At 46.8% G+C, this 18,335-nt stretch overlaps 1 protein-coding gene and 1 long non-coding RNA gene across 2 annotated transcripts in view; one reads left to right on the forward strand and one right to left on the reverse strand.

Moving 5' to 3' along the window:
* Positions 1-18,335, forward strand: part of LOC119932282 — a 70,576-nt gene that overhangs the window by 21,010 nt on the left and 31,231 nt on the right. The gene's annotated exons all lie outside the window — the stretch shown is intronic.
* Positions 1-18,335, reverse strand: part of NUGGC (nuclear GTPase, germinal center associated) — a 36,716-nt gene that overhangs the window by 6,704 nt on the left and 11,677 nt on the right. Inside the window, exons 9-16 of the mRNA XM_038751375.1 lie at positions 13,577-13,666; positions 12,440-12,545; positions 10,825-10,958; positions 7,341-7,505; positions 6,566-6,723; positions 2,356-2,494; positions 1,850-1,958; positions 560-696 (exon numbers count right to left, since the gene is read on the reverse strand). Coding sequence (XP_038607303.1) covers positions 560-696; positions 1,850-1,958; positions 2,356-2,494; positions 6,566-6,723; positions 7,341-7,505; positions 10,825-10,958; positions 12,440-12,545; positions 13,577-13,666 — 1,038 coding nt within the window. The remainder of the gene's footprint in view (positions 1-559; positions 697-1,849; positions 1,959-2,355; positions 2,495-6,565; positions 6,724-7,340; positions 7,506-10,824; positions 10,959-12,439; positions 12,546-13,576; positions 13,667-18,335) is intronic.

Below are 18,335 nucleotides of genomic sequence, written 5' to 3' on the forward strand. Positions count from 1 at the left end.
TTAATGTTCTGTTATTCCAGGTCCTATTTGTTTCCCAGTGCACAATGGAAATGTCTCGTCACCACTGCAGCCTTTTACCATCTCTTCCCTTCCTCTACCTTATCCTCAGTTCCTTTTCTGTGAAACTGTTAAAGTGGGATGTGTGTGTGTGTGTGTGTGTGTGTGTGTGTGTGAGAGAGAGAGACAGAGACAGAGACAGAGAGAGACAGAGACAACCAAGCTTTCAGTCTGTTGGTGGGGGTGGACAAGATGATGGGGGCCAGAAACCTGCAGTTTATCAACAGGTCAGTTGTGGCAGTGGTCAGTGTTGGAAAATTTGCCCCTGGAAGCTGATTAAACTTTTTCATACCTATAAAAGCTAAAGGTCTTGGGCTGACAGAACTTGGGGCTGAATGTATAAGAGGATCAGAAGAGGCAAGAAAGCCTTTTCGGGCTTCACCCTCCTGCTCAGGGAAGACACACTTGTATCTGCAAAACTGGAAGGGCAAGATGGCACAGAAATCACTGCTGTTTGGGCTTTTGTCCTGGTTTTGGAAATCAAGAGAAGGCTGTGACATACCTTCAGTTCCTGGAATTGCTCCTGCATCCTGCTTTGAGCCCTTTCAAACATGCCTTCGGCCACCTGTCTCTCCACACCTCTCTTGATGATGTCTTTCATTCGCTCACATGCTTTCTTGCCTGTTACCTGTGCTGCCTCTGGTGAAAAGAATAACCACAATCAAGGATGTCCCTGAGTGGGTAAGGGGTAGAGTTTCCTCTGATGATGAAGGAAAAAAATGTAGCTTTTGTACCCAGGATTATTTTCCAAGCCACTCCTGCTGCCCTTGGGTCCTCTTGCCCCACCATGTGGTACCTCTTCTGTCATTCTAGACTGTAAGCCCGCTGTCTTCTAATCAATCAATCAATCGTATTTATTGAGCGCTTACTATGTGCAGAGCACTGTACTAAGCGCTTGGGAAGTACAAATTGGCAACACATAGAGACAGTCCCTACCCAACAGTGGGCTCACAGTCTAAAAGGGGGAGACAGAGAACAGAACCAAACATACCAACAAAATAAAATAAATAGGATAGAAATGTACAAGTAAAATAAATAAATAAATGAATAGAGTAATAAATATGTACAACCATATATACATATATACAGGTGCTGTGGGGAAGGGAAGGAGGTAAGATGGGGGGATGGAGAGGGGGACGAGGGGGAGAGGAAGGAAGGGGCTTCTAGACTGTAAGCCCGCTGTTGGGTAGGGACCGTCTCTATAGGTTGCCAACTTGTACTTCCCAAGCAGTTAGTACAGTGCTCTGCACACAGTAAGCGCTCAATAAATACGACAATGAATGAATGAATCTTCAGTGGAAAAAGGCCATTAGCTCTCCTGCAACTCCTTTTCCCCTGCTCCAAACCAAGATCACTTCCTGGCTTGGGTGGGTTAAAGCAGGCATCAGAAAACAGATCCGAGAATTTATGCTGTGCTAAGTGGGTGCTCAGAGAGGTAGGATTCTCTGAAAATGCTCTAGAGAGTCTGGCCTCAACTTCTTATCTCCCCAACTTCCACTTAAATACATTCAAACCCGCTAAAACATTTGACTACTCTCAACCCCCTCGAACATTTGTATACCTATCTTATATACACTACTATTACCTCTTCTCTCTAGTTTACTACCTTCCCTGCTATATTTTGTGGACAAGAATCATGTCAACCCCTCTCTTCTACCTGAAAATCGGGAGAACAAACACTGGCAGTTCAGAGCAGAATAGCTTGTGCCTCTGGTGTACAGGGTAGAGAAGATAAGGGGAAGTCAGATAGCTAAGGAGCAGATAAAGCAAAGAGTGAGTCCACAGACCTCACCTTCATAACAGTACTTGAGCTCATTCTGAACAGAGATGTAGACAGACTCATAGATACACCTCTTCTTCCTCAGGACGTGCCCTTCCAGGGCTCCCAGCATCACATTGACCTAGGAGAATTCACCAAAGCAAGAAATGGAGGCCCAGAGAAGTTAAGAGACTTGCCCAAGATCACACAGTAGACAAGTGGCAGAGCCAGGATCAGAACATAGTTTGTCTGACTGCTAGGCCCACACTCTTTCAACTAGGCCATGCTGTTCTCATTTACTACCAGTAATTTTCAGGTAGGAAAAGGGATCTTGAAATCAAGTTTGAGTTTCTTAGACATCCTCTATTTCAGATGTAGCTCTGGAATTGTCTTCTACCTCTACCCAACACAGTACTTCTTGTTTTATACCAACTGCTCTGAAGCCTTTCCTGACTCTGGACAGCTCAGAGAATCAGGGAAACAGATAATGTGATCAACATCCATCTCCTGCCCATGAGCTAGGATTCTGGACTCCTCACCTCTTGGGACAGCAGCCTTTGTTTGTAGCTGTCAGACTTCCAGTCACTTCTTAGTCCAGCATTTCTGATCCTCTCATGGAGGGAGAGCTTGAAAGCATCTAGGTGAGGGAGCAGTCCAGCATGGTTATCTTTTCCAGTCCTATGGGAGAATGTCAAGTCAAATACAGGAGAAAGAGGGCTCTCACAGAGTGGAGCACCCACGTGGCAAGGGCAGCATCCTTGGCAACCGTCTACACAGCACCGCTTGGTGGGTTTATTCCAAGTCTACCAACGGAGATGCTGCAACTCCACTTTGATACCACAAAAGCAGAGTGGCCTAGTGGAAAGAGCACGTTGCTGAGAGTCGAACACCTGGGTTCTTATCCTGACTTTGCCAAATGCCTGCTGTGTGACCTTGGGCAAGTCACTTAACTTCTCTATGTCTCAGTTCTCTCAACTGTAAAATGGGGATTCATTCATTCAATCATGGTTATTAAGCGCTTAGAGCTTGGGAAAGTACAATATAACAATTAACAGTGACATTCCCTGCCTGCAGTTCTCCCTCCTGTTTAGACTGTGAGCCTCATATGGGTCCTGGTTATCTTGTATCTACCCCAGCACTTAGTACAGTGAGTGACAGATAGTAACCATTCAACAAATACCACAATTGTTATTACAACTTAATCTGCCATGCACCTCAGCTGGACTGGCATTTTAAAAGGATAACAGGGCTTCCAAATACTTGAACATCTAGTCACTGATCACAGTTCATTCAAAATTGGAGGTTTCCTCTGTACAAGAGTCATTTTAAGTCTCCTCTGGGCAAGAGCTGCAGTCATGGCTCTTGGCCCCTCAGTCATGTGGAAATCATAACATCAGGCTGATGTTTTACGCATAACAGAGGGGCCAAATTTAGGATTACCCTTACCCAGAGAAGACTTAGAGTGACTGTATATAGAGAGAGTCTATACTCTATTTAGAGCGACTCAGTATGCTGCCCGTGAGTCTGTAGATGCCCTCACTTGTGGGTTCTGCCAACAAAAGCCCCCCAATATAGTGTATTGGAAAGGGAAATTGACTAAAAGTATATGAGAATGGGTTCTAGTTGATGGCAGGCAGCTAAAAATAGTAAGGGGAAACTGAAAAGGGGAGATTTTCCTACTAGCCCCCAACTATCAAATGACCCCAACTGTCTGCAGCCTCAAAAATGGAATAGTTTGAAATTGTGATTCTAATCTGTCGACTCCAGGAACTGCAGACAAAACAAAGCTCCTCAGCTGTAAGACTTTGTTTGGGTTATCTTTAGGGTCAGAGAGCCACCTGGACTCTGGACTCTGTGGCCCATACATTCTCCAGATACCTCCAGGTCAGCCAAGGTCTGTTCCCCAACTTTGAGGGTCACTCCGGAAGACATCACTATCCCCGCAGCCGTGTTACTGGGATCTGCAGCTCTTGTCATATGTTTTGGGACCCTTGGGGGAAATGACCATTCCCAGAGATTTGACGTCCTTGGCTTCCTACAGCTGAATTACTAGATTTACCAGCACAATTTAGAGAGCCTGAATCTCCAATACAGATCCCCAGGGACTGCTCACCCCTCAAAGTTACTCTTCTTTTAAAATGCTTTCTCTTCCCTCCTGCTCATGGTTGTTCGCTTCAATAGCCGACATCCATCCTCCTTATTGCTGTATTGCACAAGTCATCACTTGAATGCAGGTAGAGTGGATTTATTCCAGAACCTCACTGTGGTGCTAAGCACTTAGTACAGTGCTCTGCACACAGTAAGTGCTCAATAAGTATGATTGAATGAATGAATGAATGAATGGTGATCCTGTCGGGCCATCACACATTGTCATATGGCCTGTAGATGATGCTGAAGGAACTGCACCAGAGAGCTTCAGTTTAGTCTGGAGCTAAAGGCAAAGTTGTCACAGTCTGTCAGTCTTCCAGAGGATATGCCGGCCCTCTTGAATCAATTTACTTTGCCCCAGGAACTGTTGGACGATACGATCCTCTGAAGAAATCAGTGGCAGCTTTCAGCTCTGCATTGCCAATGGAAAAATCTATGACTGGTGCAGACTGGCACAGAATCTCTGTGGTCAGACTTGCTTTTGTCACTGCCAGATATCAAGTTTACTGATGGTATGAAGTGTCCTTGAAGGTGCTGGATATAGACCAGAGGTCTTTATGGTAGTACATGTACTTCAGAGGGTATATGGCTCCAGTTAATGGTTGTGTAACCTGTTCGGACCTGGGAAGTGGCTTCAAAGCTCTCCATCACCTTGCCCCTTCTTACCTCAGCTCCATTCTCTCCTTCTACATCCCAGTCTGCACACTCCACTCCTCTGGTGCTAACCTTCTCACTGTGCCTCATTCTCATGTGTCCCGCCATCGACACCTGGCCCATATCCTACTTTTGGTCTGGAATGCCCTCCCTCTTCAAATCTGCCAAATTCATTCATTCATTCAATCATATTTACTGAGCGCTTACTGTGTGCAGAGGACTGTACTAAGCGCTTGGGAAATACAAGTTGGCAATGTATAGAGACAGTCCCTACCCAACAGTGGGCTCAGACAACAAAACAAAACATAATAAATAGAATAGTAAATATGTGCAAGTAAAATAAATAGAGTAATAAATCTGTACAAACATATATACAGGTGCTATGGGGAGGGGAAGGAGGTAGGGCGGGGGGGGAGAGGAAGGAGAGGGCTCAGTCTGGGGAAGCCTTCAGAAGGAGGTGAGCTCTCAGTAGGGCTTTGAAGGGAGGAAGAGAACTAGCTTGGCAGATGTGCAGAGGGAGGGCATTCCAGACCAGGGGGAGGATGTGGGCTGGGGGTCGACGGTGGGACAGGCGAGAACGAGGCACGGTGAGGAGATTGGCAGCAGAGGAGTGGAGGTTGCGGGCTGGGCTGTAGAAGGAGAGAAGGAAGGTGAGGTAGGAGGGGGCGAGGTGATGGAGAGCCTTGAAGCCGAGAGTGAGGAGTTTTTGCCTGATGCATAGGTTGATTGGTAGCCACTGGAGATGTTTGAGGAGGGGAGTAACATGCCCAGAGCATTTCTGCACAAAGGTGATCCGGGCAGCAGTGTGAAGTATAGACTGAAGTGGGGAGAGACAGAAGGATGGGAGATCAGAGAGGAGGCTGATGCAGTAATCCAGTCGGGATAGGATGAGAGACTGAACCAGCAGGGTAGCGGTTTGGATGGAGAGGAAAGGGCAGATCTTAGCGATGTTGCGGAGGTGAGACCGGCAGTTTTTGGTGACGGAGTGGATGTGAGGGGTGAACGAGAGAACAGAGTCGAGAATGACACCAAGGTTGCGGGCTTGTGAGACGGGAAGGATGGTAGTGTCGTCAACAGTGATGGGAAAGTCAGGGAGAGGGCAGGGTTTGGGAGGGAAGATAAGGAGTTCAGTCTTGGACATATTGAGTTTTAGATGGCGGGCAGACATCCAGATGGAGATGTGTTGAAGGCAGGAGGAGACATGAGCCTGAAGGGAGGGAGAGAGAGCAGGGGCAGAGGCGTAGATTTGGGTGTCATCAGCGTAGAGATGATAGTTGAAGCTGTGGGAGCGAATGAGTTCACCAAGGGAGTGAGTGTAGATAGAGAACAGAAACTTCCCCCTTTCAAAGCCCTACTGAAGGCTCACCTCCTCCAGGAGGGCTTCCCAGACTAAGCCCCCTTTTCCTCAGCTCCCCTTCCCCTCCACATCACCCTGACTTGCTCCCTTTGCTCTACCCCCTCTCCCCGCCCCACAGCACTTGTGTATATATGTACATATCTATAATTATATTTATTTATATTGATGCCTGTTTGTTTTGATGTCTGTCGCCCCACTTCTAGATTGTAAGCCTGTTGTCGGCAGGGATTGTCTCTATTGCTGAATTGTACTTTCTAAGTGCTTAGTACAGTGCTGTGCACACAGTACGCACTCAATAAATATGATTGATTGAATGAATGAATGAATGAACGAAAGTGAACTTCCCCTTGCCTTAGGGTAAGATTGGTTGAAGAGGTGTAATATCTGACTGTTGGTCTCTCTTAGGCCTTTGTGTCTCTCTTGCTCTCTTCCCCCCAGCTTCCAGCCCTGGATCATTTCCACAGTGCACTTCCTCTGCACCTGTGTTCATGTCTCTGGCTATCACTCCCCACCATCACCACCCCCGACACTATGTAAAGCCCTGACCGATACTTCAAAATAAGGGAAAATTTAAACTGTGAGTTTCTTACCTGAAGATACTTCCAAAAATGGGGTCAATTTTGTCATAAATAGGCTGAGTGATGTCCTCATTCAGATCTATCCTTGCCAGGGTCCTGGAGGCGAAGATGCCGTTTTTCAAGCAGACAGCTTTTAGAGTCTGGTGAAAACCTTGGTTTCCTTTACTCCTCTACATAATTGGAAACAAAATTGGAAGAGGGAACAATGACTCAAATAAATTAGCTATAAATGTCCATTTTTCTCCCAATAAGAGCAAATAAGAAGTAGTTTTATAGTAATTTCCAAGGCATCCTCCTGGGGAATTCCTTTTTGTACCAAAAGGAAGGACCTCTGACATCGATTTTCAAGTTTCTTGGAGGAAATAACTGAGAGTAAGATTCCTCACTAATGTTGGTCCCGGAGACCAGATCTGGGGAGGGGTTTAAGGGGGAGTGTCAGAATAGTTATTTGGAATTGTCCAGAGCAGGGCAACTCTTGGAAAAATATCTTCCCTCTACTTATCTTTACCAGCCCAGAAAGTTTGCTGTCAAGCCCTCAATGTTTCACCAGCCTGCCATCCTTCCAGGCAATGCTGCAGTAGTAAGGTTCATGTGGTCAGAATGCTTAACCCCTCACCAGAGAGATAATTTCTCACACTAGGTGAGTGGCTATTTGCAAGGCTGTATCGTTATATTTTAGGAGAGTGTAAGACTTTCGCAGGACTTTGCTGGCCCTCTCACCGAGTCCCTAACTATCCCAAAGACACCATTCTTTTCACTGAGTGGGGAAGTAGACCGTGTTGCTCACCGTGAGACGCCCGCTGAGGATTTTCCGGTAGGACGACTTTGCACTTGTCACCCCCTCCTGAAGGGGCTGCTCCATTTGGGCAAAGCATTGGTCCACATCTTCCTCCAGCACTGTTACTCGCTCTTCCACAAACCTCTTCAGGCCACTTGGGTGGAAGTAGTCTTCCTGGATGGCACAGAGTAAAGGGGAGATCATGACAGCTCTAGGGAATGAATAGCAGAACCCTTCCCCCAAACCAGCCCTCACTCTTCTTTTTCCCCACCAAAGTCCACCCCATCCCAAAAGGTGATGAAACGGACAAAAGTGAGGAGATATGCTCCCAGTGGAGGGATTTTTGGCCAGAGAAGCACTTAGCTGTCTCATGGTGTGACAGGCTGAGCAGGAATCCAGGGAACAGCTGGGGCAAAGGCCACAGCAGCATCAGTGCGGCTAAGCGGGCGACAGCCTGCTGGTCAGTGGTGCTAGGGCACAACCTTGGCACTCTGCTTTGGCCCCTTTGGCTGTAAATGGACACTGCAGGTAAAATGCTTACAAACACTTCATCAGTTGCATTTATCGAGTGCTTATTGTGTACAGAGCACTGCACTAAGCACTTCTCTATGTTGCCCCCTTGCCCATCTGCTTGTTCATTTTACCCACTTCCTCCAGCGGACACATAATTGACAGTGAAGAGAGAGTATCAGTAGCACAGTACCTTTGAACCCTTTGTCTAAGCTGACCACTCTGCATAATCAGCTTAATCATATTGGTAGTGATTAAATGGTTTCTCTGAGATAAATTCAAGGGAATTGGATGAGATCTAGTCCCTGTCCTTCACAGGGCTCTGGATCTAACAGAGTGGGGATCTTATCCCCATTTTAAAGAGTAGGAATCTGAGGCCCAGAAAGATTCGCATCATGCCAGTGGCAGAATTGGGACTAGACCCAGATATCCTGATTCCCACACCCGTGCTCTTTCCACTAGGTCAAGCAGCTTTTTTTTTTAAACTAAGAAAACTTTTTGTAAACTTCCTGCCCGTACCTCACTTACCGATCACCTCCTTCAGGAACGTTTCTCCTCCAACTCATCAGTGATGAACTCCACCTCCTCAACCTTTCTTTATATTAGTATAATTAGTGTGTATGTGTGTGTGTTTATGTGTATGCATGTTTGTAAGTACACAGCCATATTTATACTGCTTGTTTATATGTGTCTCTTGCTCCACAAATGAATCGTAAGCTAAAGAGCTTTGAGGCCAGGGACTGTTGATGTTTTAAAGGGCCATTTGTATGTTTTACAGTGCAGTGCAGCCTGTGCGCTGCCCAGTAAATACTTGCCAGTGATGATAAGGTGAATGATACTTGAAGCACGCCTTCACTATTGGGCTGCAAAGTGTTTTTGCAACCCAGGAGAAGCAGCGTGGACTAGTGGATAGAGCACAGGTCTTGGAGTCAGAAGGACCTGGATTCTAAACCCTCTCCACGATCTGTCGTCTATGTGACCATGGGCAAGTCACTTCACTTCTCTGTGCCTCAGTTACCTCATCTGTAAAATGGGGATTTAGACTGTGAGCCCCATGTGGGACAGGGACTGTGTCCACTCTGATTTGCTTGTATTCACATAGTAAGTGCTGAACAAATTCCACAATTATTTTGTTCCTCCATTTTGTTCCACGCTGTTTTCTTTTGCCAGTTCTAGAAAAAAAAATCAGCCTACTGGCCGAGTTCTGACTTGTGGAATTTCACCAAGGGACAGTTTCCCAAAAAGGTCAAGGCCCTTTTAATGCTAGATCAAACCCTCCCACAGAGTCGCAGGAAGAGCCTTCTGTTTCCCAAGAGCAATCTTTCCCTCACAAGCCTTCTTCAGATGAAGGCAAGAAGAATTGGATTAGAAAGATGATGAAGGCATTTTTACTCTTGTGAGCCGCAGAGACGCTGTCATTTAAGTACTAGATACTCCTTATCCGACTCCTGGCTCTGCAATCTTTGTAGCAAGTTGTCTCAATGCCAGATTCCCAGCAGTTTTCGAGGCCCCTCAGGGTATTCGAGTGTAGTGACAGCTGCAGTTGACTGTAGCCCTGTGCTGTGCTGCTGCTGCATCTCTGACCCATGGAGCCACTCCAGGACTGTTGGAACTGTCTGGAGCTTAGGGAGTTCATGTGGTCCTGGGTCTTGCCTCCACCTTAGACAACCCACATGGGGAAAAGTAAATGCCCACTCTGGATGGGATGCTGCTGAAGGGCAGCAGTCTGGGGGAATGGGGCCCCCTAAATCCATGGTAGATTGTGAATCCCCTCAGGGCCAGAAACCAAGTCTTATTTATCTTTTATAGAGTGCCTTGTGCACAGTTCAATAAATACCGTATGAATGAATGCATACAGGGGTCTGTACAAAGGATAGCTCTCAGGATTTACTTAGTCGATGAGCACCCCCTTCACTGAGTCTCCACCGTCTGAGAAATGGAGATGGTTTTACTAACACTGTTTAGAAGCAGCATGACCTTGTGGATAGAGCACCAGCCTGGGAGTCAGAAGGTCCTAGGTTCTAATCCCAGCTCCACCACTTGTCTGCTGTGTGACCTTGGGCAAGTCATTTAACTTCTCTGTGCCTCAGTTCCCTCAGCTGTAAGATGGGGATTAAGACTGCAAGCCCCATGTGGGCTATGGATTGTGTCCAACAGGTTTAGCTTGTATCCATCCCAGTGTCTAATACAGTGCCTGGCACACAGTAATCACTTGACAAGTACATATGGGTAATTTGACAGTGGGCTGGCTGAGGCGGGGAACGTTGCCATCAGGACCTCTCTAAAATCCACCAGTTTGGGAACGGGTTGGTGGAAGATAAGGCTGGAAGGGCTCTAAGGGTTTTTTTTTTATGCCATCTCTTCCCTTCACACATAACTCTATTTCAGATATCCTACACAGATTGAGCATCTATTCTAATCCTAAATTTGAATCCTAAATATTTCCAGGCAGGGAGGAAGCCCAGACTCCCGCAATAGCTCCAGCTGTAATCTAAAGCCATTTGCTCTTGGTCTTTAAATAACAATAATGGTACTTGTTAAGCGCTTACTACATGCCAAGCATTGTTCTAAACATTGGGGTAGATACAAGTTAATCAGGTTGGACACAATCCCTGTCCCACATGGGCTCACATTCTTAACCCCCATTTTACAAATGAGGTAATCCAGGCCCAGAGAAGTTAGGTGATTTTCCCCATCACATTGTAGACCTGAGGCAGAGCTGGGATTAGAATCCAGGTCCTTCCAACTTCCAGGCCCATACTCTCTCCACTAGGCCATTTTCTCCAGGGAGATGGAGACTCTATCCTTTGCCCATCTCCCAGATTTTGCTTCAGCCCAAATGAGCTCATAACCATCAGCTTTGAGCTCGTTGTTTAGGACCCACCCTCAGTTCTCCCCCTCTGAAATGACAAGAAACTATCAAGATGCAGTGGGACAGGGAGGAAAGTGACTTTCAGGGTCCCGGCTGGGTTCGGAGCAGTACCATGAAGTTTTCCTTGGAGTTGAAATTGTCCATGAGCAGCAGAATGCCGAAGGCTTCAGCAACATACTCAGTCACCGTCTTCCTCTTCTCTCTCAGGAACCGCTTCCTTATGTACTCCCGTAACTTGGGGATTTCTGGCATTCAGAGAAAACACACAGAAACTGTGGGGGTAACTGTTCGCCTTGGCAGCTTCATACTTGAACAGCAGAATTCCTGGCATTTGCAGGCTGAGTGAGGCTGAAAGCTGTCCCAGCCCCCTATGGGGCTAGGGTCACCTTAGCACCTTGCTCAGCTGTTAAATCATTTTGCTCTTTGGGTAGAGTAGAAGCAGCAAAGCTGTTCAAATGCATTCATGCAGCTAGGTGGGGAATCAGAAGAAGCAGGCCTGGGAGTCAAAGGACCTGGGTTCTAATCCTGGTTCTGCCACTTGTCTGCTGTGTGATTTGGGGCAAGTAACTTAACTTCTCTGAGCCTCAGCTACCTCATCTGTAAAATGGAGATTGGGACTGTGAGTCCTTTGTTGGACAGGAACTGCATCCAACATGATTATCTTGTATCTACCCCAGGGCTTAGTACAGTTCCTGGCACAAAGTAAGTACATAACAAATACCATTGAAAAGAAAAAAAAAAATGGACAGCTGTTCACCCAGATGTTTTACAGCCCTAACCCCACTAATAGATAAGATCTTGGTGGCAGTGATGTCACCTTGGAATTACACACTCCCATCTATGGGAATGAGACCAACCACACAGGGTCAGACCTGGAGCCGTGTTTCCTCTAATGTGCAGACTTGTACTTTGAACGACCCATTGTCGACCTCTTGGGCATGAATTTAGCTAAACTCTCCTTGCTAGTTTCTGCCATCTCAGTGGTGCCTGCACAATTCTGTATGCCTACTGTTCACTGTGGGGAAAAAGTTCCTTTGGGAGCTCTCTAGTTCTGGAATTAATTGGACAATTTGACCCTCATTTATTCATTCAATTGTATTATTGAACGCTTACTGTGAGCACAGCACTGTACTAAGTGCTTGGGAGAGTACAATACCACAGTAAACAGACACATTCCCTGCATCCTGCCCAAATCCATCTAAGCAGGCTGCCTAGCTTGGGCAGAGTATAGGCTGGTACCTTTCCATGGGCTGATACATGTCCATCTAAGGACACCTAAGTCTTGAGCAGGGTCTCAGTTCTACATATTTTCCCCTCAGCCTTTGTACAAAGGTGGTGGGCTATCATCCTCTCTCAGCTTTTACCTCTTACCTCTGGCCAGCCCCCAGACTCAGGGTCTCTTCTCCCTGTCCCATCTGATTAAGTCGAGCAGATATGCATGTTTTAATAATGGTAAATGCCCAATCAGATTACATCGTATGCTTGTCAAATGATCCAAATGAATCAGATAACTCCCCCACCCAATAAGAGGATGTGGCTCATTTCAGCTGGGTGGAAGAAGATCAGAGAGGGGTCCCAGGCACAATCATAATCCAATCAAGTGCCCGTTTTGCAAACAGCACCCTGTTGTGTGCCCGGCAGAGGCTGCAGCAATCACAAACCCGAAGCACTGAGGGCCAAGTTTAACATTGGGAGATTCAGAGTTTGAGGGAAAAACAGAAGTTACCTGTCTCTTCCTCACTGAGTAGTTCTTGCTGCCAATACTCTTGAGCGCTGACCGTGTATACCAACTCTGGAGCATCCAGAATCATCGAGCTGCTAGGCAATTTCCTCTAAAACAGAACAGTCCCACAGTGAATGCAGTGACCCAATCTAGGGAATGGAACCTCTTCCCAACTCCTACACTCTTGCCCCCAATTTGGGATGCCAGAAGAGGGAGCAGCTGGCCCCTACTGACTCGGCTACGTGCTCTCCCCAACTTACTTGTCTCTGGGGTCAGAACACCCGCTCTGTAATCCAGGCCAGGGTCTGTGGATAACCCAATCCCACTAGAGATGGGCCTCAGTCAATGTCACCCCAGAATGACTTCTTTACTTCCTCCCTCCTTTACCAAAGTTCTCTAAGGATTGGATTCTCCTGGCTTGACCACCTGACCTGGCCCCAGTGCTCGCCATGTCCTTCCAATCTGAGCCTAACTCCAGGACCATGGCATCTGGGACTACAGCACAACAGGTTAGGGCTAACAGAGCCCAGGCCCCACTTCTGGACAGCATCGCTGCACGTGGGTGGTGACACCATTCTTGCCCGTTGGCAAGATGCCTGCTCCAGAAGTCCACAGACCCCATGTGAGGCAACTCCACAACTGCCTGCATGGGTACCCCCCAACCTGGAGCTGCCAGGAGGGAAAAATGAACCTGCGTGAACCCCAACAGATTTTGGAGGGGGCCATCCACACCTAACCTTGTACTCATTGGACAGGGAGCTGGGCCATCTGTGGGGTGAACCTGTGCCAGGAAAAGAAACTAGCTGCTCTCCGGGCCCTGTAGGAGCAAATCTACAGGTTTCCACTAATCCTGGAACCCTTCTCCTGGAGCAGCATTTGGGAGGTTTTGGTCTGAATTAGGCAGGGCACAAGGCAGTAGTGAAGCAGCAGAGAGGACCATAAAAATGAGTGTCATGTGCCCAGGATATAGCCTGGTCTGTTTATGGAGTGAGGGTTTCCTGGATAGCAACTTCAGCCTGCCTTGGGGAGCCACAGATAATAGAGGGTCTTCTCCAATTTATCAAAGTGCTTGAGGTTTCTTGTGTGGGACCAGCCAAAGGCTTGGTTAGGCCTTCATGTTATCACATACTGATTTTTTACCTTCAGCTTTTCCTTCAGAATCCTACTCCTTTGCAGCTTCACCGCCCCGTTTCTCTCTAAAATCGCCTCTCGCTGAGTTCCAATAGCTTGCTAGACGCAAAAAAAGGAAGACAGAGTTGGAGTGAATGCCAAGACACTTTGCTTCAACCATAAAACTGTCATTTCAGTTTGAAAATAGCGCTGCTGATGGGTGCGAGTGAGTGTGAGTGGCTTCTAAAGAGAATCTCTGGCCCACTGGGCCCGTAGAATCAGTCAATCAGAATTGAGCGCTTACTGTATGCAGAGCACTGAACTAAAAAGCACTTGGGAGAGTACTGTGTGACAGAATTTGTAGACACATTCCTTGCCCACAAGAAGCTTGCGGTCTACAAGGGGAGACAAACATTAAAATAAATTATAGATATGCACATAATAGTCACGAAGCTTACAGTCTACAGGGAGAGAAAAACATTAAAATAAATTATAGACATAAATGCTGTTGGGCTGAGGGTGGAATGACTATCAAGTGCTTAAAAGCTGTCAAAGTAATAATAATGTTTGTATTTGTTAAGTGCTTACTATGTGCTAAGCACTGTTCCAAGCCCTGGGTTAGATACAAGGCAATTAGGTTGTCCCACATGGCGCTTATAGTCCTGATCCCCATTTTACAGATGAGATAACTGAGGCACAGAGAAGTTAAGTGACTTGCCCAAAGCCACACAGCTGACAAGTGGTAGAGCCGGGATTAGAACCCACAGCCTCTGACTCCCAAGCCCGGGCTCTTTCCACTAAGCCACGGTGCTTCTGTGTGAGTAAACTGTGAGTACCATGTGGGACAGGGACGGTGCCCAATCTGATCAACTTGTATCTACCTCAGTGCCTAAAACAGTGCTTGGCATGTAGTAAGCACTTAACAGATACTATAAATATTAATAATTATTACAGATCCAAGTGCATAGATGGCACGGAAGGGAGAGGAAGTAAGGGAAATGAGGGCTTAATTGGGAAGGGACTCTTGGAGGAGATGTGATTTTAATAAGGCTTTGAAGGTGGGAGGGTGGAGGCCTGTTGTATATGATGGGGTAGGGAGTTTTTTTATGGTATTTGTTAAGCACTTAATATGTGTCAAACACTGTTGTAAGTGCTGGAATAGGTACAATTTAACTAGATTGCACACCATCCCTTGTTCCACATGGGGCTCACAGTCTAGTAGGAGGAAGAACAAGTATCCTCATTTTACAGTTGAGGAGACTGAGGCACAGAGAAGTTAAGTAACTTGCCCAAGGTCACACAGCAAGTAATTGGCAGAGCTAAATTAGAACCCAGGTCCTTAGGAATCCCAGGCCCTTGCTCTCTCCACTAGGCCACAAAGCTTCTCACTGGGCCAAACTGCTTTCCCAGTTCCAGGCCAGAGGGAGGACATGGGCAAGAGGATCGGCAGTGAGATACATGAGATCAAGACACAGTGAGTAGTTTGGTGTCAGAGGATTGAAGTGTGTAGGCTGGGTTGTAGCTGGGCCTCGGGTCATTTGGGGTGAAGCTTGTAACTCTGTTTAGAGTGGGTTGGGCAAAGGAGGATTGTGTAGCGCCTGTCTCTACGGGCTGTCTATCGTTACAGAGTCTAGTTTTGCTTAGTGCTGTGAGAGCAACCCCATATCTGACCCAAGTGCTTTTCTTTCTGAGTGATGACTGTTATCATCAAGCTGCATCTTGATGCTCCATTACGTGTCAGTTATTTTCTTCATTTCCTATCTTGTTTCAAGGGTGCAGCTCAGCAGTCCTGGTCTGACGGTGAGCCCTGTTGGTTTGGATGAATCGGGCAATGTTTTAGGGACATATTTTTTTCCATCTCCAGCCACCAGGCAACCAATTGGTCTGGACTACTTACTTCCATAACCCACCTGTTTAGTTTAGGGGACACCCCACATCAGTAGGGCATATGCATGAGTCATTTTTACCCCTGTAGGGGCAATGAACTGTGCTTAAATCAATCAATGGTATATATACATGTGTATATATATATATATATATTCATATATACCATGTATATATCGAGCACTTACTCTGTGCAGAGCACTTTTCTAAGCTCTGGACAAGATTTTTGTTTGTGCATTCGCCATCTCTTATGCTGATAAAATCTTCCATCAGTAGCTTTATCTTCAGATTCCAAAAGCTGTAACTATCAAGCTGTAACTAGGGGAAGTAGCGTGGTTCAGTGGAAAGAGCAACGGGCTTTGGAGTCAGAGTTCATGGGTTCAGATCCTGGCTCTGCCAAGTGTCAGCTGTGTGGCTTTGGGCAAGTCACTTAACTTCTCTGTGCCTCAGTTACCTCATCTGTAAAATGGGGATTAAGACTGTGAGCCCCCGCGGGACAACCTGAGCACCTTGTAACCTCCCCAGCGCTTAGAACAGTGCTTTGTGCATAGTAAGTGCTTAATAAATGTCATTATTATTATTATTATTATTATTATTATCAAGGTATGGAAGCTGATCTAGACCCAGGTCTAGGCAGCAAGCAATGTAAGCTTATGTTCAAGAGGTCTTTGGCCTCTATATAGTAAAGACTACAGGTCTTTTCTTTCCCTCTCCTTCACTCCTGGAAAATGTTACTTCCACATGGATCCTGTTCTGGTCTCAAATACTTGATGCATCCCAAAAGTCCAAACCACATTTCACTGCAGTGGGGAGGGAGTGGCATGGGGAGACAAAGCAGGGGTGTTCCTGCTGGGACAGCACCACCAGTGACAAAGATTTCTGACCACAGAACGCCCTAAGGCATCTCCCATGGTAGACAGCCATATCAGGAATCCCGAAAACAGCTGGCTAACATGGGCAGGTAGGGAAGACTGTAGCGGCTGTCGAGGGGACTACCCTGGCAACCTCCTGCTGGCACAGATTTAGTACCATGCTACAGTTACTTTGGATGTAAATGGGTTTTGTGCACAAAATTCAAACGTGCACCTCACAATGTGCCACACCCTTTCCACCTACTCACTCACTGCACTTTGTGCCCCAGCAGGCAGAGAAGCTAGTGCAAGGGGCACTGCAAAAACCAGTAGCGCTGCAGCCACTCTAACCTTTGTGCAGACTCTTGATCCCTAAGTCTTTGTGACTGGGCCAAGGCTCATCAGCCATTACAATGGGAGGCACCATCATCAAGTAGGAGATTTGTGTGTTCCACTCAACAGTGACATATAAAAAGGAGGGCACAGCCGCATCTGTTGTAAGGGGGTGTGCCCAGAGATATCCCACGCTAATGGCCCAAACCCCACTTGGTTTCAGAGTAAACCAATGTCTTGAACAGCAGAAATCCCTGTCACCCTCAGCAAGGGCATCTAAACCAAGTTGAGGGCAGATGCCTTTGTTATTCACAGTGCTTGGGGAGGGTTTTGTTCCTTCTCCCTTTTTGGGCATGATGGTGCTCTAAAATCACCCTAATTGCCATTATCGGGGGGCCAAGCTGATCTACCGGCTGCTCCCAACTGCCTGGGCCCGTGTCCCATCGATTGAGTTTTTGCTGCATTGCTCATTTGCTCATTTTCCACAGTCCCTCTACCTGAGCTCATCAGTCATTTTTCTTCCATATTTCTAAAGAAAGTTTCAGTTTGAGTGAGAAGCTTTCCAGCACATTGGGAAACATTTTCCTTTATGGGCTTAGGAGAGTCTTTGTGTATCCTCCACAAAGCTGGGTAAAATAGATAAAATAAAGCCAGAGCTTTCCCACCATTGCTTCATTTCATTAATAATGGGGAATTGCTCTTACATAGAGTCAAAAAACCTAACCCCAACTGGCCATACCATTGTGGCATAGCCTTAATATCTTGGTGAACTCCAAATACCCACAACTATCTAGCTTGCCTCCAGAGAGTAGGTCTGTGGATGGTATCAAATGCTATAAGGGTCCTTTTCCTGTACAGCAAAGAACATATCGTTGTGCTCTGTGGTGGCTTAAAGCCACACTGGGATTCCAAAATCAGTTGTGTAGCATCCAGGTCCAAAGTGCCCTCCCCTGGATTTTGCTAGCAAGGAAGAATAGGGAGCTGCCTCAACAGTCACCTTCCTTCTTGATGGTGGTGATAATGAAATCTCTAGTCTTTGAAATCTCTAGTTTATCTGGTGCTGCGTTTAGGGAGGGGAAGCAGAAGGAGCCCGGTTTGTCCTTGTTAGGTGGCAGGTTTCCCTTGGTTGCAGGGACTTCATGGTTTTCCACAACGCCATGCTCAGAGAACACCACCATCAACGTGAAGGAAGGATTCCTCCAAGTCCTGTTCCCCCAGAAACCAAGCAATGAGAGAGCAGAAAGGATTGCAGCATGTACCCAGTACCATTTAGGCCTGCTGCCAGACTTTCGTTTAAGTGTTCTGATTTCTTCTGAGGGCATGCGGTAATGTTCAAGGCTAGCAAAATAGCAAAACAGTCCAACACAAACACTGCTGAAACTGAAACACAGTGCCTTGTTCATGCTTTCACAGTCTTGGGCTTCAAGGCCATGATCCTTCTCTTCCAAATAGATGCCTGAGATTAAATGTGGGAACATCTATGGCAACCATGGAGGCCGAACTGCGGTTTCTGTCCTTTGCCAAAACAGCTCTCCAAGGTCTTGGGTGGGTTTGGGGAGCCTTGGACTTGCAGTGAACATATCTGATTCCTCCATCAGGCAGTTTCCTGTAGAGCTGTGTGTAGGTTTTTCACAGCTCAGAGCCAGAGTAGCTAGCTGGGCTCCATTGCCCCACTTTGCTTCCTCTTATCAGGGGTCCTCTGGGGCCATCACCGATCATTC

Source organism: Tachyglossus aculeatus, chromosome 9, assembly GCF_015852505.1.
Source record: "Tachyglossus aculeatus isolate mTacAcu1 chromosome 9, mTacAcu1.pri, whole genome shotgun sequence".
NCBI classification, from domain to species: domain Eukaryota; kingdom Metazoa; phylum Chordata; class Mammalia; order Monotremata; family Tachyglossidae; genus Tachyglossus; species Tachyglossus aculeatus.